The sequence below is a fragment of the Chionomys nivalis genome, chromosome 4, assembly GCF_950005125.1.
Source record: "Chionomys nivalis chromosome 4, mChiNiv1.1, whole genome shotgun sequence".
NCBI classification, from domain to species: Eukaryota; Metazoa; Chordata; class Mammalia; order Rodentia; family Cricetidae; genus Chionomys; species Chionomys nivalis.
Genome location: NC_080089.1, coordinates 99,949,212 through 99,973,815, shown reverse-complemented (window position 1 = coordinate 99,973,815; position 24,604 = coordinate 99,949,212). Strand labels below are relative to the sequence as shown.

At 47.3% G+C, this 24,604-nt stretch overlaps 2 protein-coding genes across 6 annotated transcripts in view; both read left to right on the top strand.

Moving 5' to 3' along the window:
• Tmem108 (transmembrane protein 108) overlaps positions 1-4,004 on the top strand; it is a 275,455-nt gene extending 271,451 nt beyond the window's left edge. For all 5 annotated transcript variants that reach the window (XM_057766265.1, XM_057766262.1, XM_057766264.1 and 2 more), the window contains one exon: positions 2,171-4,004. In XM_057766265.1, the coding sequence (XP_057622248.1) occupies positions 2,171-2,293 (123 nt within the window). In that variant the 3' untranslated portion in view covers positions 2,294-4,004. The remainder of the gene's footprint in view (positions 1-2,170) is intronic.
• Positions 4,005-6,598: 2,594 nt separating this feature from the next.
• The window catches only part of Bfsp2 (beaded filament structural protein 2), a 57,114-nt gene continuing 39,108 nt past the window's right edge, over positions 6,599-24,604 (top strand). Inside the window, exon 1 of the mRNA XM_057768707.1 lies at positions 6,599-7,087. Within this exon, the coding sequence (XP_057624690.1) occupies positions 6,599-7,087 (489 nt within the window). The remainder of the gene's footprint in view (positions 7,088-24,604) is intronic.

Sequence of the window (24,604 nt, the reverse complement as noted above, 5' to 3'; positions counted from 1 at the left end):
AAGGCCATCTTGGGCTGCATGAGACACACAAACATACACACATACAATGACAGGTTGGGAGAGAAAGAGTGGGAGGGGAGGAGGAGGAGGAAGAGAGCATCTAGACCTGTGCTTGGCCTAGCCCATGGTAGTCTGCAGCAAACATACAATAGATGAATGAACCATGCATGAAAAAAACCACCATGACTCACCCTACTCGGTTCAAAGCCTACCATAGTAGTTACTCAATAAAAGCTAATAATCAAAGAGCCGGTAGCAAGACAGGCTTCGTGAAGGGTCTTCATTTAGGTGGGAGGCCAGCGCGCATTTTTCTTACAGTAAGTGGAAAATCAGAGAAAGGCTTAAATTTCTTATATTTTCTCTGCAAATGAGGAAATGACCACTGAAGAGCAGAACACATGAACATACTGTAGAAAAGTTCCAATTGGAGAACACCATGGTGTCCCACTTGTAGGACTGAGAGGAATGGGAGCTGGGGCTCCTGATCTAAAGTCAGCACCAGGCCAGGGGACTCCCAGGAGAAGTCTCATGAACAGAAGGCACCACGAAAGTCACACAAGAAGTATGCCAGGTTTGGCTTCAGAGTGTGCCCTTGCTCCCCACCCCCAATCCCTCAAGTCTACTCCCTTGGTTCTGCTGTATTTCTGAGAAGACTATGAACTGTTCCAATGCACAAAACTTATGCTGTGTATGGTCAAAATATAGGTCACTTGGAGCCAGGATAGAAGCTGCTGGGGCCATCCATGCCCTGTAGACTGTAGGATGATTACTTTCTACATCCTCAGACATGCACCTGCCATCCAGATGCTCCCGCATGCCTTGCCTAAGAAAGTACCTGTGCCTGACTCCCATCCTCCTTTGATGATAAAGTAGCTAGCTACACGCTAGAATAGTGGATCACAGTGCCCAAGGGAGCTTGACTACTTTTCTGATTTTTCATCCTTTTCCTCCTTCCCTCCCTTTCCTTCCTGCTCCCCTTCCCCCTTTATGTCTTGGTTACTTCCTAAATACCTTTCATGTAGTACCCCCCCATACATCTCTCCAGGTTCACCACTGGTCCATACTTGCCCCATTAAATTAACTGTAACGCAATACAAGCCAGATTTCAACCTCCAAACCCCTCACAGCTCAGCCCAAGAGCACAGAAAAGGACTTCTCTTCTCTGGTGAGAAGAGCCAGGCTTCTATGCACCCTTCTGGTGGGACATGGCCAGTCAGCTCTTGAGGGACATGCCTGTCTCCTGAAAAGACATTTTCTCAACAACACAGTTTACTCTTCTCCCGACCACCCATTTAAAGCAGCCAGTGCTCCTCCTCAGGAACTGTCTTTTGTCTGTTGTCTTTAAAGATAAACAGAATAAACTGTGGCTTCATAAATGAAGCTGTTCCTGAGAAGTCTAGCCCGGGCCAGCATACACAGGTTTGTTGCTGCGCTGTGAGTTCACTTGCCTTGAAATGGCCTGAACATTCTAAGACTTTGGTGGTTTGGCATTTACTCAGGTGCTTGCTGGTCTGTCTTTTCCCTAAGTTAATATCTGAGGATCTGGGAACTGCCATTAGTAGCCCACAAGTGTTTGTAGTCCCTGGTAGCTGAGATGGAAACCCTGTCGAAGCCTCCCAATCTCAAGTCCCTTCGGAGCGGCATGGGGGCCTGTTTAAAGGCTTTTCCACCCTGGGGCTTAGCAGACAGGTTGAGAGTAGGGAGTGAGAGGTAGTTTTCTTTGTTTTTATTTACCACATAGGGCACTGCTACACAGTACGCTCTGAAGACTGGTGGGCCTGTGGGACTCTGAAGTGTATAGTATGGGTGGTGCCCATAGTTGGGGGGGGGAGGGGGGAGGAAGCTGTGAATTTTCATGAGGAATAGACAGGAAGTAAAGTCTGGAGTCCAAGGACAGCAACTGTTGCTCACTAAGGCAGTAAGGGGTGGGTGTGTGTGTGTGTGTGTGTGGTATACACATGCATGTGTGCCTGTGCATATGTGTGTTTATTTTCTTATTGTGTGCTTACTTGCCTGATTTGTTGAGCTCAGGCTGGCCTTGAACTTACAATCCTCTGGAGTGCTGGGGTTGTATGTGCTACCACACCCAGCCATATCTGTGCATTTCTCGAAGAGCAGTCAGCCCTCATTCCATCCCCAGCTCACACCATCTTCCTTGCTCTCTCCCCAGGACCAGCTCTCTGAGCCCCGCTCCCCAGCCAATGGAGACTATCGAGACACTGGGATGGTCCTTGTGAACCCCTTCTGCCAGGAAACACTGTTTGTGGGAACCGATCAAGTTTCTGAGATCTAGATGCAGCAGCCTCTGCGTTGCCACTCCCTATTTTTTGTCTCTAAATTATAAATATACAAATATATATATATTATAAATATAACCTTTGTGTAACCCTGACTTAATAAGAAACATTTTCAGCTTTTTTTCTTAAGAATTGTCAACATCTTTTTTACAAGTGTGGTTTAAAAAAAATTTACAGAATGACCCATGGCTTTATAAAATAAAGGTATTTCTAAGCAAAGCAGTTGCACTGATTGCTTCTCTTGGCTGTTCTGGGCACATAGGGGTCCCAGGAGCCCTGGGCAGGTAAGGAAAGAGACCAATCCCCCATGGAAGCTGAATGACTTGATGGCCAAGTGAGTGATCCTTTGTGCGTCCCTGAAGCTCTGCTTCCCTTGACTCAATATGTCTGCATTTCCTGTCTCCATGTGTGTATGCTAGTGGCAGGAACTGGGAAGCCAAAGCAGAAGACACAGGCAAGTGTACGAAACAGAAGGGAACTTGCCACCCTGGAGCCTCACTGTGCCATCTCTGAATGTCAAGTTTAATGGATCTATGGGAGACATCAAGGCATCATGGGGTTCCAGGCCCCTTATATCACCCTACAGAGTGCTCCCACCCTGCTAGAACGGGACTGCGTTTGTTTAGCAAGAAAGTGCTCCCTAGAAACCCTTCCCTGCATCCCTTTCCAATGCCTTCCCCTCGCCCTGGACCCCATGCCTCTCTTCCTGGGAGGATGGATGTAGAGACCAGCCTTGGGGCTGTGCCACACTTGATCTTCCCTGTTCAAGGGACAAGTATTTATTGAGATTCTGTAATGCTCTCTGAAGGCAATGATGTTATGCCCCCTGAGAAACCGGTCTATAAACAAAGCCTGTTGATGTAGAACTATTTTTTTTAACCTTTTCCATTAAATTTTTAAAGAAAAAGATTGCCAAATGAATCGCTCGAGAGAAGTGCCATTCTGTCTACGGGCAGAAGCGCTGCAGACCTGCCCATGAACTTGCTATCAGCTTTCACTGTCCCCTGCCTCCCAGCTCTTTCTCCCCTGGTCCAGGTCCAACTGTATTCCCAGCTCACACTGTACCCAGTGTGGCCAATAGGGAGCGGACTCTCAGAGACCCAGAGGGACCGCGGGAGGCAGCCGCTTTCTCTCTTCCCTTCCTAGCCCACCGTGGCTAGAAATCCAACTTCTTCAATGCCCCTTAAAAGAAAAATAGTTTGATAGTATATTTTGAATATAGATGTTCTTATTGTCAGATTGGGACTTGAATTGACTGTTGATTTCGATGTCTGTGTTGTTGCTGTGGTCTTCTTACCACAACTTCCTCTCCTCCTCCATTCTCCTTTCAGACAGAAAGGCGGCCTTCAGAATTAACATGTGTTCTCAATGTTGTGTGGACCTACTGGACATGAGTCTGCTTGTCTCTTTTCAAAGACTTCACCCCACAAACACAGCAGGTTAAATGTCGTGCCGAGACTCGCTCTCTCACGTGTTGCTGTCTGACCTTAACCTTATCATAATATTTCTGTTAGCTATTGCATTGACTATGCCAATGTGTGTGAGTATGTATAGAGAAAACTTGTTTGTAAAGTAAAATTTATATATAATATATGTCATCAAAGATACATATGTTATATATACATTTGTGGATGTATGACTTATTTTTCCGTATCCACAGAATTCAGCTACCATGTATATATAAATAAACTTATTTTATTACCCAGAGGAGCAAGTTGCTAATACATTTTGCATTCTTTTTATAATAACCTTTGAGTCTCCCCTTCAATGGTACCCATAACCATCCTATTTCCATGTGTAATTTTTTATCTAATTGAACATTATATTGAATTTCACAACTGTGATGAGTTTACAGGGCCACCGAGTTATTTGGTAAAACTGCTCTTTTAGAACAAGAGGGTGGGTTTTCTAAGGGAGAGTTCACTCTCTTCTGATCTTCCAAACATTGGGATCCATTGAGATGCCTTCCTTTGCCTGTCCCCTTCTCCAGGGGACTGGGTAGATTTGAAATAAAAATGCCTTTGGGTCTAAGAGTATCCAAAACCACTGATCACTCCCATTCCCGGGCAGTAACAGTGCCTGGACCACATCACACCTTTACAGTCAGTAGCTTGAGCCCTTCCTTTAGCCTTAAACAATTCATCCAGAGCTCACTGAAATGCAGCTCCATGGGACTCAGCAGCACCGCCTGAATTAGGAGGCTGTTACCAGGGCACCATGGGAGTAGCAGAGATGGTATTCATAGGAAGAGTGCCACACCCATGTAAGCTAAGGCCTATAAGCTACTGTCCTTTGCTTGACTCAATTGGCTCCTTAATCAGTTAATCAAATAACCAACACTGATATTTAATGAAGTATCTCCTGGGAGGTGGACCTCAGTAAAGTGCTTACAATCATTAAGATCCAAGTTTGATCCCCAGAACCCACGTAAAATACCTGGCTGTGCTGACGCACGCTTCTATTCCCAGCACTAGGGAGGCAGAGCCAAGCAGATGCCTGGGGCTCACTGACCAGCAAGTCTAGGCTAATTGGTGGGTTAGGCCAATTTCAGACGGGGTCTGTTAAGTAAAGTGGATGCCCCCAAGGACAGCCCTAAATTTGATCTCTGGCCCCCACATATGCATACAAAACTAACAAAGGGCTTCCTACATCGTCGCAAGTGAATGAAGTGGAAGGGGGAAGGTTGAAAGTTCCATGGACAGAAAGTCCACAGAGTGCTCTAGCAGATGAGTAGGACCTGTGACCCTGGCGATTGGCAGGTGCTAGAGACAACCTATGTAAGTCTCCAGAGCAGAGAGGCCTTCTCGGCTGTGCTGTGTTCTGGGCATGGGCTCTCGGCCTTTTGTCACAGAGGGGCGTAATAGTATCTTTGAGATAATACTTCTGGAATCGTATAGTGTGCACCCAAACAGCAGTACTTGTCAACGCGAGAGTTTCCTACCTTCTAAAACTGGATGGAAAAGTCAGTGAGATAGAGCATGGAATTGTGCTCAGAATTGGGGTGTACTCTGTACCTACCAGAAGTTGACTCCTGTTCCCTTCTCTTGCCTGGGTTCCATCCTCACATTACAGAATCGAGAACTATGTCTATCTCTAGACCTGGGATGCCTAGTTTCAATACACTAAAACCTCAGTGCATGCCCAAGCTGGAGCGAACATGTTAGCCCTCCAAGAAGGAAAGTGTGACTTGGAGCCTGCCAAGGGCAAGGATTAAAACCTGGGGTGCCCAGCAAACCCTAACGTGTAGCACCCATGGGTGCTTTCCAGAAATTGCTTTGTTGTCTTTGCTTCCTGGTCTTGTTAGAGGAGAGACAGAGGTGGGAATGGGACCAGAGCCTAACAAATGGCTGCCCAGTAGTTCCAATGCTAAACTGGCTCCAGAGCGTCTGATGTGTCAGAGTTAGCAATCAGGCAGATGCACAGCAAGGGCTAGAGGAAAAGAAACATGGCTGAGGGCCAGCAGCTGACAAGCAGTGTGTCAGAGGGCAGACATGAGGAGGAGGGAGAGAGAAGTTGGAGGGGCTGGAAGAGCTGCCAGGCCTGAGGGAAGAAGATAGATAGGAGGCTGCTTTGTGTCCCTTGGGTCTCTGGGGCTGCCTTCCTCCATGACTGGCTCACATCCATGTCCGTCCTCTGATCCTGTGTGGACGTACACACACCCGCACACACACCCCTACCTCAGCATAAGAAGGTTTGCGGAAAGCCCCCGAGTCCCCGGCTTGTGTCGTGAGATCTAGAGGAGGCGATCAGTACACATGCCATCTAAGGTCCTCAAGCCTGTTTTCCTCACTAGTGAAACAGAACTGTTTATTGCCTGCCTGCCACTCTCGACGGCATCAACACACAAACCCAAGCACTGGGGATATAGAGTATTCACCTAGTATGTGTGAGACCCTGGAGTCTATCGCAGGAATTAGAGGTAGAAGATCAGAAGTTCAAGGTCATCCTGGCTACATATGGATTTTGAGGCCAGCCTCAGTTAGAGACCCTGTCTAAAATAAAAGGCAAATCTAGATGATTCATTCCCACAGCCTGCTTTGCTCCAGCACCCTCCCCCACCAACAGAAAATCTAGATGGTTGAGCACATGACCTAGTGTCAGAGAATGGATGTGTGCCTCTCACAGGCTGGTGGGGTGGTTCCCTTCCAGCTCAATGAATGACAGAAGCTCGTGGAAGGCAGTAGACAAAGGACAGGGGAGCTTCCAGAGAGGCCCATGACCAGGCCATGGGGATGCTGGGGCTAGCAACCAAATCACTGGACCCTGTAAACCTGCTGGGCACCACAGAGGCAGAGAGAATGATGAGCGAGAGGAGAGTGGCAGTGGACTTGGCCGCTGGAGCCAACTCCAGCATGCCCCTGCAGAGGCAGAGAAGGTCCCTCAGGGGGATACGATCTCCATCCTCCCTTGAGAGCCCTCCAGCCTCTAGGACCAGTGCTGTGGGTAGCCTCATCCGTGCACCCGGAGTCTATGTAGGAGCAGCACCCAGTGGGTGCATAGGTGGCCTCAGTGCCCGAGTAACCCGCCGGGCTCTAGGCATCAGCAGTGTCTTCCTGCAGGGCCTACGGAGCTCAAGCCTTGCCACTGTGCCTGCTCCAGGCCCAGAAAGGGATCACACTGCTGCTGAAAACATGGGGGGCTGTCTAGCGGAATATATGACCAAGGTGCATGCTCTGGAACAAGTCAGCCAGGAGCTGGAAACACAACTACGGGCTCACCTGGAGAGCAAGGCCAAGTGCTCTGGGGGCTGGGATGCCCTTCGAGCCTCCTGGGCCAGCAGCTACCAGCAGGTAAGTCCTCCAGCTGTGCCTCTGAAGCCTTGCTGGAGCCCTGAGAGATGTTGAAGGCTGCAGAAAAGGTGGGGAGGAGTCTGAGGCCAGGAAAGCTGACCACTCTCGTACCCAGACTGCTGGTGGTCTAATGATAACCTTAGCTGCCGTTCACTGAGGCTGACAAGGGGCCAGGACCCCCAGGCATAGCACATGCACCACCCCCAAGTCATTCCAACAGTGCTCTGTAACCAAACTAGCAATGCATATACTCTTCAAATAAGAAAACCGTGTACATGGCCCAGGTTCACAAGCTAACTGAGTGGTAGTTTTCAACCTGTGGGTTGTAAGCCCTTGGGAGTCGCATAGCAGACATCCTGCAGATCAGAGATTTACATTATGATTCATAACAGTAGCAAAGTTACAGTTATGAAGTAGCAATGAAATAATTTTAAGGTTGGGGAGAGGTCACCGCAGCATGAGGAGCTGTATTAAAGGATTGCAGCCTTAGGAAGGTTGAGAACCACTCTAATAGACAGACACAGCCGATATCTGAACCTGGCTTTTCTCTCCTCAAAGTTGCATTTGTGCTGTTATCTGGGGCTGCCTCTGTCACTGTCACTGTAAAGTGTTTTCAAGCCATCATAGAACCAGATACCATTGAGTGGTTATGCTATTAAATGATGGCTAAATGAAGGTATACTTCTGTACCCACGTATAACGGGCAATAGGGATCAACAGGAATATGGTATACTGGTAATTTTCAATTTCCTATTACCTATTAGGGGTGTACTTGTGTGTACATGTGTAAAAATAGGTGAAGTTGGCGTTAATATTATCTTATTTAACTCAATATAGCAAAAATTATTTCAGCATGAAATCAATATAAAAAATACCAGCACAACAGTTTAGATTTAAATAGAACTTTCTGGATGGCAGAAATGTCTTAGTCTTGGCTGTCTGTTGTGTGATTTCTCCTGGGCAGATATGAACAAGTACACTTGCATCCCAAACAGGGTGCCACCAACAGATCAAAGAGTCTACTCAAATCTAGCTTGGTGACCAGTGAGTTCATTGCGGTTATTTACAGGAATATAATTGATTCAAAGGAAGCTGCATCCTTTAAAAGTGCATGGGTGATGCTCATGAAAGCTGCCCCCCTGGAGCTCCCTGCCCAACTTTCAGGCAGCTCTGTGGAAGTCTCCCTTCCCCAACAAGGGTTTATCGCATGCATATATAACTGGGGGAGGGGGGGGAACACTCATAACTTGCTGAGCTCAGTAAGTTTCCTTAAGCTTCCTGATCTTAGGAACCACCCTCCTCCCTCCCAAAGGGACGGATTTCAACTCAGGAAAAGAGCTACACAACACCCTCTGTTCCGTCTGAGCCCTTGGGATGTGGTTATGAGACGAAGGACTTGATGTTTCTGCTGTACTTGAATTCTATTCCTTCTGATCACTACGTAGAGCAGATAGTCATCTTGATGGGCAGGGATGCAGAGGCCTCCTGTCCTCCTCACCTGGCCAGGGCTGTGTCCTATTCTCTGGGATAATTCCTGTACATCTCCAAGCTCATCCCTCGGTTCTACCTGCAAGCTGTGGTCTCAAGGCTGGAATCATGCCAACACTGCCCATCTCAGCTGGTCTCTCTGTGGGTAACTGACTTCTCTCTCCCCTTCCTCCCCACATGCTGGCCTTGGGATTCATGCACACTAAATCAGTCTCTAATCTAGCCAGAAGCAGCCCAATCCCATTTGCTCCCTGGAGTCAGGCTTGCAGCCTAAGAGATCACAAACTATCTGTGTGTGGTTGGGCGATGTCAAGCAGGGGCAGACATGGAGTCCCCATTTCATCCCATGATGCTTCTCCTTCACGGTTCTCAGGACACACACACACCCCGGAGGAGGAGGGTACAACACTATCCTCTGGCTAGGGCAGCTGTTCTGCCACATTGTTGTGAGGGAGAGACTCAAACTTTCAGGGCCTCGCAGCCTGTCTAAGAGGTAGCCAATCCTCAGGGAGTCCCCACAACCTCTAGATTTCAGATATTAACCCCTAGAATATCCCAGATATTCCAGCCCAGCAGCATCTGCTAGACAGTATGACACCTGGATGCCATGCACATGTGCCCGGGGGGGGGGGGGGGGCGGACCAGACATCACGGCGTGGTTAGAAAGTTCAACCACAGAGACTAGTGAGAAGCTACGTATTGCCAACTGGCTACGAAAGCTTCTACAGTGCCTAAGCCTCAGTTTCTCATCCACAAACTGTGGATTTAATAATGTCTCCACAATCCAGCAACTCTACAACCTATAGACTAGACAGCTACAAAACACCTCAATCGAACAGTCATGAAGAATGGATACCAAGACTTCAGCTTCTGCTCCTGGTGGTCAAAGTCCACAATGGCAGCCATTTTCCTCTAAAGCATCCATGAATGCCTAGATAGGAACAGACACATCCCCCTCCTCCCCATTCTCTTCCTCGATTTTAAGATTCACGCTCCTGACTCCTCAGCCTTAGAACCACTCAGGCCCCTTCTGCTCAGCACTGAAAGCAATTGGGAAAAGTCCCAGGGGGTGGCCTCTGAGACCAAAGGACCAGGAAACCCAACTCCTGGTCCAGTGGCAGGAAGCTCTGCTTCCTTGCTCTGAGCTCCTGACTTTTCCTATCAAGCAGGTTCCTGTCCAGAACCAGCTCTGGCAGCAGCAGCAGATTCTTTTCTCCTCAATAGCCAAACACAAGCTTGCACCGAGAGACCTCCCTGTGCCCAGCTGCAGATAAAACAGCCGAGAGGAGCTTTGGTGTAGTGCAGGCGGGAGCTCAGCCAGGGCGAGGGAGAAACTCCCTGGGGAAGAGCAGGGGATGTGGAGTTCTAGAACTGTATATGGAGGAGAGGTACTGGGCTTTCCACAGGGAGAAGGCAAACTGAAATCAAAATTATTAAAAGGCCTGAGAACTGGGATTCTAAATAGGCTATTTTCTCTCCCTTGGAGAGACAGCCTATATGCTGGACATTTGTCTGTTTGGAGAAACTGCTAGAAGCCTGAGGGTGCTGTTCAGTGCCCCATTCTCTCACCATGGAGCCTGTGGGCCTAGCGTTGCAACCACACTGACAGCTGACCTCAACCACTGGGTGAAAAAGGCAATGGGGTCAGCATTGAGACCGACACCCTTTTGTCTCTGAAAGGAGGCCAGAGGGGCAGAGCAGAACTCTGGGCCATTTTAATGTCTACAAAACCCTACATATATTTCCCAAGGAAAATATTCAATCGCTCTTCCTTTTCTCATTTAATGTGCACACATGTATGTATGTGCATGTGTGTGCTGTGTGTTTGTTGATACAGGGTCCTGGCTAGAATGGCAATTACTATGTAAGCCCAGGCTAGACTCAAACTTGCAGCAATTCTCCTGTCTCAGCCTTCCAGGTGCTAGGATTATAGACTTGTACCTCCACATCTTGATCAATCCTAATATTTCTGATAAAATATAGTTTGGCAGGTTAGACTGTGGGGCAGTGACTGCCAGCTAAGCTTTTGTAGGACACTATAATGTGGTTAAAAACATCATGACATAGAGGAGCAGATATTTGGGGAAATTCTTAGGGACCGGGATGGCTAAGATTGGCAGAACATTTTCAGTAAGTCAGGGAAGGAAAGGGAACACGCAGTCGCTACTTAGAGGTAGTCCTAAGTTGTTTCCTAAGAAAGGAAACCACTGATTTCCTAAGAGCTCTGGATATACAGAGTGTATCTGAGAAGAAAGGCTGAAAAAGCACAGAAGAGGCAAACCTGTGGCTCATGCACCTCTCTCCAAGCCCTTCTCATGCACCCACTCGGTCACTCTTAAATCTTAGAATACCTTGCAATGCGGGGCTCTTGTTGAAGAATGGGGGACACGTTGGTCCATGTAATGAAATACCTAAGTGGTACAAAGACTGGGAACTTTGAAACCAAACGGTCCCAAGGTTAAGCTCGGACCCTGTCACTTGCCACCTATGTGACCTTAAGTCAGTCGGCTTCTGCAATGATGTCTGCATATCTCAGTTTCTCGTGGTAATGAGGGTTTCTGGAGATGTCTTTGACATAAAGTGTCTCTAAGGAAGATGCATTAGAGGCCCACTTGGAAAATTAGAATTGAGGAAAGAATATATACTGCGTCTGCTAATGTGGAACTGGTTAGAGATGGTGGCCTATGCAATCAGAATAGAAAAGTGTAAGAATTAGAGAGGAAGAGAAAAATGCTGGTTCTTTCTAAAAAAAAAAAAACCTAGAGAGCTCAATGTAAAAAATTGTACAACAAACAAACTTTAAGTCACAGGTTATAGAATTCCACCAAAAAATGTTGTTCATATATGTAAAATATATATATATGTAAAATAACTGAACTGATAAATTCATTTATTGTATTCTAATATAAAATGCCTCTGAAGAAACTTAAGGATCCAAATTCTATGGATATAACCCTTCTAAAAACCCAAGTCTTAACAAATGAAAAGAAACATCATGTACCTAAATTAAAAGATTTGGTAACTTTTTTTTTTTTTTTTTTTTTTTTTTGGTTTTTCGAGACAGGGTTTCTCTGTGGTCTTGGAGTCTGTCCTGGAACTAGCTCTGTAGACCAGGCTGGTCTCGAACTCACAGAGATCCGCCTGCCTCTGCCTCCCAAGTGCTGGGATTAAAGGCGTGTGCCACCACCGCCCGGCTAAGATTTGGTAACTTAAAGACAGCAGCTTCCCTGAGTTATTTTAGAAATTTAATGCAAATTTATAAAGTTAATGCAAAATAGATTAAAAATTAGAATTGATAAATTTAATGCAAATTCTATTTTTTATTTCAGTTTCTTTAACCTTTAGCTAGGTAAGTTGACCATAAATGTTATTTGTAGAAACAAAAATATTAAAAGATCCAGAAAAGAAAAAAAAAATAGAAACAGCAAGAGGGAAATAAAGAGGGTGGCAGATATTTAAACATATTATAAATACTCTATAACTTGCAGGGCATGGTGGCCCAAGCCTGTAATCTGAGTAGAGGCAGGAGGATTGTGACTTTGAAGCCAGCCTCAAAGCACCAAGGGACTAGATAGGTAGCGAGAGGCAGATCACTTGCCTGGCGTGCACAGGCCTGGATTCCCTCTTCACCACAATAAACAAGCCTAGGAGGGGAGGACTGCCAAACTTCAATCTACTTTCGCCATCTACCAGTTAACTCTAGGCTCAAGCAGACAGGTTTCAGCAGGGCAGCCTTCAAGTTTCTCGAAGGAATGTGAACGTGGACAACTAATCTAGCCCCCATGTTGGAGGTGCTATCTATAAAGGAGCCAATGGGAAGCTGACAATGGTTGCCTCCCAAACTCTGTGACCTCCCAAACTCTATGACCTCCCAAACCAAGAGCAAATAAAATCAGGTGCCTTGTAGGGACTTTTCTGCAGCCCAGTTCCCCTTGTCTTTGCTTGTTGGCATGGACATCTTGAACTCCGTGAGCTTTAGCCTTGTTTACATAGGAACTTTACATCTGTGAACATTCTGTGGCCTAATCTAACATTTTACAGTGAACCCTAGGAGAAGTTTGCTTTTAATGGACAATGGGTGAAGAGCCCACATTTTACTTGCCTTTTGCCCCTGGGTTATGGGTTATGGAGGTCCCCTACCTGTCTCAGCAATGGGCTTTCTTTCAGCTCTATACGCTTCACTATTGTGAGAACATTAACCTTAGGACTGAGAAAGACGGCTCAGAGGAAGAGCACCTGCCTAGCGTGTGCAAGGTCCTGATCTTAATCCCCAACACCAGGAAAAAGAAAAAAATGTTTTATCTTATAAAATACAATGGCTTCCTAGGAATCTAGATCCTTCCAAGTCAAAGCAGGGAAGTTCTCTAAGCCTCACAGAATCAGGAACTATCCATGGCTATGTCCTCAGAGGAGAATAGCCCCATCCCAACAGGCTTCTCTGGAAGCAGAAGCTGGACATCCATATTCAAGAGCAGTAGGAGGGGCCTGCTAATGGACCGCACTCTCCAGAAAAAAAAAAAAACAAATTAAAACTTAATCCAGGCAGCTGGCACAAGAGCCAAGGAGAAATGGGTGGTTGAAAGAGAGTGGCTGAGGCAGGCAGAAAGTGGCACGGGGTCCCCAGCGGCCCCCCTGGGGCCTGAGGTTGAGCCACTGAAGCTGAGGACTTCATTTAGGCAAATAAGACCTCGTTCATCCTTGTCTGCCAGGGGAGCTGCACAGAAAGACTCATTTATCTGCTTTAAACGAGCGAGCCTGGCTACCACAGATGCATTATTCAGCAGAAACGAGGAGTCGCTTCAGCTGTCAGCGGGAGGTAATGAAGAGCCGCCAAGGACCCCCCCACCCCCCGTTTCATACTGGCTGGCTGTTGGAAAACAACTTACAATTTATTTATTTACGTATCTATTTATTTCAGGGGCCATTGCATAATTGACAGTCCTGGCAGAGACACTGCAGTGTAGTGAGAAGGGGCATGAGCCAGGCTCTGGAGACGCTGGGCAGAAGATTAGCCACTGTCTGAACACTAACTGGCCTAGCCCTGGCAGGGTCCTCCCTCTCCTTCTCTCTCCTCCCCAGTTCCTCCCGCCAGGCCCACCAGGCCAGAACCTTTCTAGGTATCACACCCTACCTTAAATTTCACCCTCCCTTAAACTTTAGGACATCTTTGTTAGCTTCCCCTCACCCTCAAGACAGTGCCCCCTCAGGGGCAGCTCTGAGCAGTGCTAACTAGCAGGTGACATTTTTTACTGTTCAATTTGCTATGAAAACCAGAGCATCAAGCATGTCTCCTACTAGAACCTTGGTTATTTATCCGCATGATGAGATGAACTTCTCTTGAGAAAATTCCTTCCCAGGAATGTCTACCCCTCGTTCTAACACCCCAAAAGTCAACTGTGGAGAACCATTGAGTTTATCGGGCTCCCTTAAAGAGCCCAGATGAGGGGTTACTTACTGGAACGTGGATGCTTTACCCAGAAGAGACGATGACTTTTTCAAGGCCACCTAGACGGAGCCTCTGCCACTAATCTTCCTTATATACTCTGGCTCCTCCCCGAGACCACGTGCAATCCGGGCAATGCTGCGTACACCGGGCGGTAGAGAGCAGCTGGATGCTCAGGTGAGGGTCCTATGACCCTCCCCACCCTTCGACAAGCCCACCTGGGCTGATTTTTGCAGGCAGCACAGCTGAACTCCCCACCATGGCGGTTGTTTGGCTCGGAGGGTATGGTGGATCAAGGCGGCACAATTCAGACAATAGCCTCTAGCTGTACTTTTGTTCGGTTTATCATGATATTTGGTTTCTTGAGATAGGAGTCTCAAACTCATGATCCTCCCACCTCAGCATCCTGACCCCTAATTTATAAAGAAACCAAGGCCTACAGAAATTCATTCCTCCATGAGTTTCTGTCACGGGCAGGATTAACTCGGGGTTGTTTGCCTCCAATCCCCACAAGATATTGCTAAAGCTCCCTGGCGCCTTCATTTATAAATCCAGAGGGACCTCTCTAGAACCCCACCGTCTACTTTGAAAACCCTCTGCCTGTTAAAATGGAGCAGCGCCGGCCACTGTGAGGTGCTTAACCTGTGGGATGGGTCTACGCCGCTCTCCTTTTCCGCCTCTTTTCATCTAGAAGGCCATGTCACCAACGGTAGCTTGATCTTCCCGCAGGCACAGCCACAACTCAGAACTAAGAGCTGTAGCTAGGATGCAGGAAGCTGGGGCACCTTCCAGCCCTTCAGTCAGCTCCAGACTGGCTTGAAAGTTTAATAGCTTTGCTTTCCGGGAATAGCGAGGTCTCCCCTGGGATTCTATCTTTTTCTTTTGCAATGATGTTCAGGCTCAGAACAAAATAATGTGCCGAGCAGTCAGCACTAGAGGCAGGACACCTTCATCTCACTGGAACTCAGCAGGTCCCTGGGGTGTGTGGTTCCAACTGCCCCAAGCCACTGTTCCGTGGGAGGTGGGCAGCGGCCTGTATGGGAGGGAGAGACCTGCTGTGGGGGTTTCCAGAGATTGCAGGGTGGGCTCTTGGCCCTCTACTTCCCCCTTACACTGAGTTTCATGCCAATCCAGAGACTAAGCGCTCTTTGAGTGTAGTGTGAGTGACACCAGGTGTTGGAACCTAGATGGTGCCCCCCTGAGGTTCTCAGTCTAGGAGACACGAGCCTGTTGAAAACCACCGAAGATGACAGAGGATATTCTCTCAGGGACAAGACCATGAGCATACTATCACCACAAAGAATCATTCTGGGGACACCTAATGTGTCTGAAGGAGGAACCCTGGGAGGGCCAGTAACTGGCAGTTGGGGGGAAGTAAAGGCTTGCTGTCAAGGTGGGGTTGCCTGGTGACTGGAAACCACACTAATATTTACCTCGGAGGAGAGGGCAGCAGAAACACCAACTGCTCAACCCTATTAAGACCTGTGTTCAAGAAAATCCTTGCCTCTGTTCTGATATAACCACCACAGGCCCTGGTCTCTGCCTCTCTCCACCATCCCAGAATACCACATCTGATGATGGCCAGGCTGCGAGCATTCACAGGCCAGTGAGAAACCAGTTCTGGCTGCTGGCTGCAGAGCTGTGGTCTGACTTCTTCACATCCACCACACCAGGCTTCCTTGATCTCCCTGGCTACAGCACAAAAGGCCAAACCAACAGAGCTAACATCCTGAGGCCTCTAATGTCCTATATATCTCCCAGGACTCTGGAGGCCCAGGACTGATGAGGTTTTTTTTTAGCCCTGCTGTGCCTTTAAAAGGCGGAGCCTCTCAGCTGCTTCATGAAGCACATTGGTGGGACTCAAGCCCTGAAGGAAATGGATGACAGTTCTGGGCTTGTGGTTGCTGCATCACTTGGTCTCTGCCCTCATCCCCTGGATGTCCATATGCAGATTTCCCTTGGTGTGAAGGACGTCACAAATCACTCAAGATCAAGCCCTGCCCCAATAACCTCATCATCACTTACTAAATCTGCAAAGACCGTATCTCAGAAACGGTCCTGGGGTTAGGATTTCATTGACTCTTGGGGCAGTCTACAGTGCGAGCCATAACGGGCCTCTGTTGGTTGCTTTTTGTTTTTTGTTGTTGTTGTTATTGTTTTATCATATATTCCTGACTTCTCAGATCCTCTTCTAGTTCTCCAAATGTCACCTCAAAAGTCCACAACTACCAATATTTTTGTATCTAAACTTTTATCGTTTGAAATGATATTCTGCCTTCTATCAAATCATGTGGGGCTTGGAATTCCCTAGGGCCAGCTGTGGTGCAGACTGCCCAGGAGAGAACTGCTCATCATGCAGGGGACACAGTTACTGTGTGACTGGGCCAACTTACACCACCTCTCTGAACCCTTTTTTTCAGCTCTTAAGTGGAGGGACCAGCTCCCCAGGTCTCAGGAAGTAAGTCAGATTCCAGTTCATGACCCTAGAAGACACATGACAGGGTCCTCTTCGTGGGCCTGAAGGGATGAATTTCGTTGACCTCTCTGGTTGCTCCCTGGCTTTGAGCCCATTAGACAAATCCCTTTTACTCAGAGGTTCATCTGTAAAATCAGAGGGCAGAATTCTCTGACCTCCCAAGCCTCCCATGACAGACCATTCTGCCTCCTGTGCCCCAGGCAAAAACTAAGAGTTAAAGAGAGGCACCCTTCCCCCATCCCCTCAATGCTTTGAAACCTGCCTCTGTGGCTAGCCAGGTGGGAATGCTTGGCCCATGTAGTCCTTTCATTCCTAAGATTCTGACGGCGACCTGTGTGCCCCAGAAGAGATGAAACACCTGTTTAATTAACCTCACATACCTGCCAGGGTATGTCTCAGATGTTGCTGGATAAACTTGTCTATGGGTTAAATGAGAGCAAGCCAAGTCCACATATGATCTGAGTTCATAAAAACCCAGATTAAATTAAACCAATACACAGCTGGGATTCCTGGGTTGGCCAGCCCTAGCGCTGTGCCTGCCTGCATGTAGGTGGCAATGAATATTCATGAGCTGTCCTCATCCTCCTATAAACAAATGGCCATCCCAACCCTGGTCTCCTGGCAAACCCTCCCTTGTGTGCCAAGTCCATGGCAGGCATTCTCAGCCTGCTCAGTGCACTGAGAATCCCCAGTAGCAGAAGTGCGGTAAGGTCTTCCTTGCATTTTGCAAGGATGACACGATACCAGAAAACAGGAAAGGACCGAAGGACGACGGGAAGGCAAGGGAAGATCAAGAGGAAGTCAGGCAGGAAGGAAGATGAGTCAATCCATGGCAGCAGCTCACATTCTGGCTTTGCCATTGACTGACTTTGTGACCTATAACCTCAGCCTCTCTGAATGCAACGCTATGATCTGTAAAACGAAAATAGAATTCTTACACGGGGTTGCTGTGAGACTTAACATTTTTATTTCAAACCTTTATTATAGTTCCTGGACATAATGAGAATTCAAATTAACTTGGAGTAACCAGTGTCATCATTTGTGTATGTTAAATAATAATAACCATGAACATGCATAGCATTTCCAGTCTGCCCAGCAGATTCCATAGGGGAAGGAGTACAGATAGCATCTATACAGTGGCACATAGGGATGGGCCCCTGGTGTCGCTTTGTGGCCAGCAATCCCGGAGTGGCCTCTGAGCCAAACCCAGAGCTGAAGGAGGCCCTCCATGAGCCGGAGTGGGGGGGTGCAGGGAGGAGTCCCTGGTTGTTGCCGCTTAGCAAGGGGTGCCACCTTCTGGTTGCTCTAGGAGCTGAGGTGCAAACTGAGCCTCTTTAGGCCCTTGCAAATGTCCCTTGGGTGTCAAGTTCTGGATTCCTCAAATCATCTCTCTATTAGAGCCACCTTGATTTGGGAGGCCAGCCGCACAATCCATGCCACACTGCAGCCAATCCGATCATGTCAGAATCTCCATGACAGGTCTCAATTTCTTACGAATTCAAAATCAACCGTAAAACCTCCATCTGTGCTGAGACAATGCGTAGCCCATATGCCCAGCACTGTTGTCTGCTGTTGCTGTTTGAGACAGAAGAAACCCCTTTACTCTCTGAGTTTCATTTTGTCTTGCTCTTGGGGTTTAGGCTAGAGCTTGAATTTAGAAGCAGAGCTCCAAGTTCGGAATCCTATTCTTCAAATGCTTTCCCAGGTTCATCCCACCTGCACCTCCCCCTCTGAAGAGGAAGGAGATAATTGCAGCTGCCATCATGGCCGTGGTCCTTCTGAAGCTTACAGGAATACAGCGGGAGGGAGGGAGGCTTTGTCAGGGTGGATTAGACTACCACTTCTCAGCCTGTGTGTGTAATTAGTGTCACAGTTAAGTACAGAATCTTTCACGATGGTGGCATGCATTGGCCCTGCCCCCTTCCTTGTAGGAGCCTGACAGTGTGACATTTATCACAGTAGTTGCTATGGGGCTGTCGCAGATTCCCTTTTATTCTGCTCATTTCTGAGGCTTTGAATGCAGTCTGCCACGTACCAGGCACGATGAGAATTCAAATATTAAAGAGTCAAAGTCTTATTACCCTGGGCCCTGGAGTCCAGGAGGAATGATGAATCAACACATCCACACACGGGTCCAGTCACATTGCGATGTGTCAGCACAGTGCTGGGCATGTGACAGATACAGGCCAGGAGGGACATGGGAGGTGTGGTCAAAACACAAGGGCCTCTCCCTGGATCCCTTTTAACCCACTCGGTAGAAGGCAGACCCTGTCCTGGACACTGAGTGGAAATACGAGTGGAATCACAGTTTTTATCTGATCATTGGTACCAAAAACAGCATGGTCACCAGACATGGTGCTGCAGATGGCTTTTTTTATGAGTACCAAACTCAGGTCCTCAGGCTTCCTTGGCAAGCACTTTGACCTGCAGAGCCGCCTCCCTGGCCTGGCCCCAGTGCATGCTTGCAATTCCAGAGCTAGGGAGGCACAGGGTTCCTGACCAGGCAGCCTGGGCCAACTGGTGAGCTCCAGGTCCCAACAAAAGACACTACCTCTACAAAAAAAGATAGAGAGCTTCTGGGGAACGACACCCAAGGTTGCCCTCCTTGTACATGTAGGTACATACAGACACTGACATGTACACACACAAAGGATCTGCTCTGAGAGCCACAACTGAAATCAGAAAGGAGCCCCGGAAACTTGGAGCCCTGCATATTCCTGAGTACCACAAGTCCATCTGAGAAGGGTGAACACCTAGGAGATAAATCTCATCAGAGGAAAGTTAAAAATAACTGCTTCCAAGCACACAGAAAGGACCTCTGGGAGAGCTGGGCAGTGTGGACTGTCCTCATCCCCATGGCCTCCTGTGCCTGTCTACAGCTGCCTCACCCACTGTTCCCCGGGTCTGCAGCGAACTGTGCTCCACCTCATGACTGCTACCCTGGGGACCTGTCCTCCTTTGTACCCATTCACTCCCAGTGGCTCCCACCTCTGTCCCAGCACACTTTTCCAGGGAGAATCTCTGTAGTAGACCCCAAATGTGTTGACCCCTGGACCAGTTAATTTTTTTCTAGTTGACTTTGTTTAATGTCACTTCGTTTTTTTCTTAATTATGAAATATTTCAATATAAAAAGAGTACCCAGTGCTCAGCATGTCAACCCTTAATTTAAATATGATACACTTTATTTTAAGCAAAACTCAAAGATTTTAGATATAATTGAAACCCCTTTGTGCAGGGAAAAAGTTGCAGTTCAATCCATAGAATGTCTGCTGACAGGGTCCAGTTTCAATCCATAGAATGTCTGCTGACAGGGTCCAGTTTTCCCAGGGACTACTGGTATCTATTTTATCCATTCATACCACTACTGGAAGGGGCTCATTCACATTACAGAAAGCAATATATATAATATAATATATAATAACCATCAGGCAGTGATGGCACATGCCTTTAATCCCAGCACTCAGGAGGGAGAGGCAGGTGGATCTCTTAGTTAGAGGCCAGCCTGGCTATAGAGAGAGTTCCAGAACATCCAAGGCTACACAGAGAAACCCTTTCTTGAGATGATGATGATAATAATAACAATAATAATACACTACTGAGTATGTCATTGTTATCATTACCATTACTACCAGTACTTTGGTGATGCCAAGATTGAACCTGGGGCCTGGTACATGTTAGTCTGGTATTCTGCTACTGAGCTATAACCCCAGTCTCTTCTAACTTTTTATTTTAAGACAGGGTCTCACTAAAATCCCCAAGCTGGTCTTGAACTTATCCTATAGTCCAGGCATGCCTTGAATTTGCAACCTCCTGTCTCAGTCTACAAAGCAGCTAGAATAAGAAGACTGGACCACCATGCCAAACACTGTTAATCTTTTCTAAAATTACCCTCATAGAAACATCCAGAATAATGATCAACCAAACACCCAGGCACTATAACCCAGTCAAGCAACATGCCAACTTGACCATCACAGTATCTACCTTGGTGACTCTCTGCCCTGTTTTCTGAGACAGGGTCTCTCCTTGAACCTGAAACTCACTGTTCTAAGCTGACTAGCAGGCGAGCTCCAGGTGTGTGCCTCCACGCCCAGCTGTTTTACACAGGTTCTAAGATCCAAACCTAGATCTTCATGCTACACGTTACCCACAGAGCCATTTCTCCAGCCCTGGTTTTATTAAAACGCAGTCCTTTTCATCTGTCTATTAATCATCTCTGACTGCTTTCACACCAGGAGGGGCGGGATGTGACCTGTGCAGCCTGAATATATATTATCTGACCACTGATAGCAAAGTTGAGGCTTGCTGTGGGCAGTACGCAAGCAGAATCCCCAGCTGGCGTGTAGCGCTGCCGGTTGGCTCTGAACTGGCCTCGCAGGTTCCCTCCCAGAGCCTTTAGGGTGGCCTCTGTCTTCTTCATGTGCCCCTCTCACTGATCTCCTCGGCATTGGTCTGGTGTGTGTGACTGATTTCTCTCTGTCTCACGTGCTTGACTCTTTAGATGCGTATCACCTACTCATCGATAGGCTAGATGTTTATTAATGATTAGCATACGCCTGGCACTGCTGTGCTAAAGCTGCCCTGCCTCATAAGAAGAGAAGAGAAAAGCAGCACTATTTGGTGTTAGGACAGTGGTTTAATCACAGTGGGAAGGCAGATGGCTGAGCATAGACTTTTGCTGGCCTGCCCTGGAGAGGGAGCGCCATGAAAAATAACCGGCTAGCTGGAAGCATTTTGCAGGCTGAGGATGCTCCGCTGGGAAGTAAAACAACAAGTTGGCCATCAGCCCAAAGTGTCTGACAGCCAGGGGCGCCTACATCGTAATTCTCCGCAGAAAGGAACTCTATTTCATGCCGGCATCCATAATACAGCCGTCTGGTAATTAAACCGTTTTTTTTTTTTTTTGTCCTGCCTTTTGACCTTAGAAAATAAAACATCTGTGCTTATAAGAGGGAGAGAGTATATGAGAAAGGAACTGTCCCGTAGTTGATACAACAAGAAATTGGGCTATTTATAATCACCAAGACAGCCCGTAAAAAGGAAGGGAGGTGGCCTGTGACAGCCAGACAGTCAGCCTGGAAGTCAGAGCACCATGTCGGAGGCTGGAAATCATGACACCCACAAAGACGGGGGAATGGCACTGGCATCAAACCAAAGAAGAGCAGAATCTGCTGAATGGGGTGTCAGGGAAAAAGCACTCAGGCAGGAGAATGCCACTGTATGCAGTCTTTAGGGCTGTTGGATTCTAAAAATCACATGTATAGTGCACCCACAGGTCAGGGAAGTTTTTACAGGTATTTTTCCTTCATTTTTGCTTTGTTCCAAGACATGGCCTCATTACTGTAGCCCTGTATGACCATAAACTTGTGATCCTCCTGCCTTAGCCTCCCAAGAGCTGTGTTCCACTATGTGGGTACCATGGCGTGTGTACCACCTGACTGTATGTGGTATCTTGACAATTTTAAAAACTGAACTATAAGAACAAGAAAACACAAAGATTAATGAAATGTTGATGAATATTCCAGATAAGGTGTGCATAATGACCTCTGAAGTGGGGACAGAGCTTGATGAAAGCAGCGGTCTTTAATTAGACATAGGATTTTAACTGTTGAAACACATGTGGGAAGTTATAATTCTGATCTCTCTACATCAGTGTATCATTATACATTTGAAATCTTCTATAATATGTATGTTTGCTTTTTAAAATCATTGTTGGTAAGAACAAAAGAGCCAGGCGAGAAAGCCCAAGGCTGTCACCTCAGCACTAAACTGGATGCTGAAGCAAGAGTGAGAGACAGTCACTGGTAGAGGGACGCAAAGGCCAGTGGGGAAAAAAAAGACAGGAAAAGATGGGGATACAAGACAACATGACCACTGAGGAGATGCCCAGGGCAGCCTGGACTGGGTTTTGAGGGATGAATAGGAGCTCACCTAGCAAAAGGAAGTATGGAGGCAGGGCTGGGTAAGGCTTTCTCATGGCATCGCTAAGGGTAGAATGAGGCCAGAGCTGGAATCTAGATGAGCTAGCCAAAAAGTAGTTCAGCCCCTGATAAGAGATAAAGCTAGAGATAAGCAAGGTCAGGTTATAAGGGGCCTTGGGCGGCAAGCTGAAGAGAGAGGGTTTATGGGGGCACACCTCAGAATAGGGTAGGGTTTTCCAACCTGTGGGTCACCTATGACTTTCACAGGGGCCGCATGTCCTGCATATCAGATGTTTACATTATGATTCAAAATTGCAGTTATGAAGTGGAAACAAAGACAATTTTATGGTTGGAGGTCACCACCTCATGAGGAACTGTATTGAAGGGTCACGGCATTAGGAAGGTTGAGAACCACTGGTCAAGTGGAAGGGGGCAGAGGCTGGAAAGCGGAAATGAGCAGTAAGAGGGGGTTCAGCTGGCTACCCAACAGAGTCCCCAAGGTCAAAGTCCCCAAGGCCATTGAGATTTGACAGCGCTCAAACCAGATTTCTTTGGAGCTATTCAAATGAGAAAATGACGAGAGTGATTCGCAGGTTGGACTCAAGTGGTGTCTCTAACGTTCCGGGGTCTAGGAAGCAAGTCTTACCCACTTTTGATTCTCCACAAAAGAGTATGGCAGCTTGTCAATTCAGCTTATATCTACTATACCAGGCCCCACGCAGCCATAATGGGGCTTTCCTTAGTCAATCACCAAGCAAGAACTAGTAAGAGCACACCTGTAATCCCAGCATTCTGCCAGCTGAGGTAGGGAGCATGCGTGTTCTAGGACAGCCTGGGCTATTTAGTAAGATTTTATCTCTAAACAAAACCTTGGTAGTCATCACAATCCATAGTAAATGATTTGGAGAAAACCAGCTAGGCAGAGATGAGCAGAGAAGAGAATGTTCTATCCGAGGTGAACTCTCAGAATGAGGAGACTTCTAGGCAGAGGCAGTAAGGCAGTCCAGTGTGATCCAGAAAGACAGACCAGTGTGAGCCAGAAAGACAGACCAGTGTGAGCCAGAAAGACAGACCAGTGTGAGCCAGAACAACCAGACCCCAGAGTGACTGAACCTGTGAAGAACTAGAACACAGACGAGCATGTAGGGCGTTGACAGCCACTGTTTTAGACTCAATCTTTATTCGGAGTTGTCCTCGTTAGGTTATTTCAACTTGACACAAGCTAGTTGTTGGAGAAGAAGGAGCCTTGAGAAAACACCTCCATAATATTGGGCTGTAGGAAAGCCGGTAGGGCATTTCCTTATTTAGTGGTTGATGTGGATGGGCCCAGAAGAAAGGCCTCCCTTGGGCTGGTGGTCCTGAGTTCTAAAAGAAAGCAGACTAAGCAAGCCATGTGAGCAAGCCAGTAAGCAGCACCCCTCCATGACATCCTGCCTCCAGGTTCCTGCCCTGCTTGAGTTCCTGCCCTCACTGCTTTCGGTGATGTGCTCTTATATGGGACTGGGAGTAAAACAAACCCTGTTCCCCCATGTTGCTTTTGGTCATGGTATTTCATCACAGCAATAGAAACCCTAACCAGGACATTAGTACAAGAGGCACCTCTGAGGAATTTGATTCAGTCAAGTTAGGGTGTCATGATCTCATTTGGGGGGTTTTAAGAGCACCCTGAAAGCAGAATGAAGACTACACTGGAAAAAAGTTTAAGGTATAGCTCAGTGCTAGACAACTTGCCTGTGTCAGGTCCCAATTGCCAACCCCCCACCATCAAAATAAAAGTATGTTGAAGAAGCAAACACTGGGTAAGATCACCTAGGGTGGCATGATAGTGATGTGCACAGTGGACATGGGGACAGACAGAGACAGACAGCTGGGCCTGAGAGGCAGCACAGAGGTAGAATAGACCAAACTCAATGTTGGATTAGATGTGGGAGATGAGATGTTAGGTTTGAGATGTCTGTACAACTGCCACACAAGGAGAAAGTGGGTGTGCATGGCTGGACTTGAAGGGGAATTTTAGAACTAAAGATATAAGTATGGAAGTCAGCCAGACATGGTGATGTCACCTTTAATCCCAGTACTCAAGGGGCAGAGGCAGGTGAATCTCTCTGAGACCAGCCTGCTCTATATAGTGAGATCCTATCTCAAAAGTAAAATAAAATAAATAAATAAAATAAATGTGAACACCAGTAGT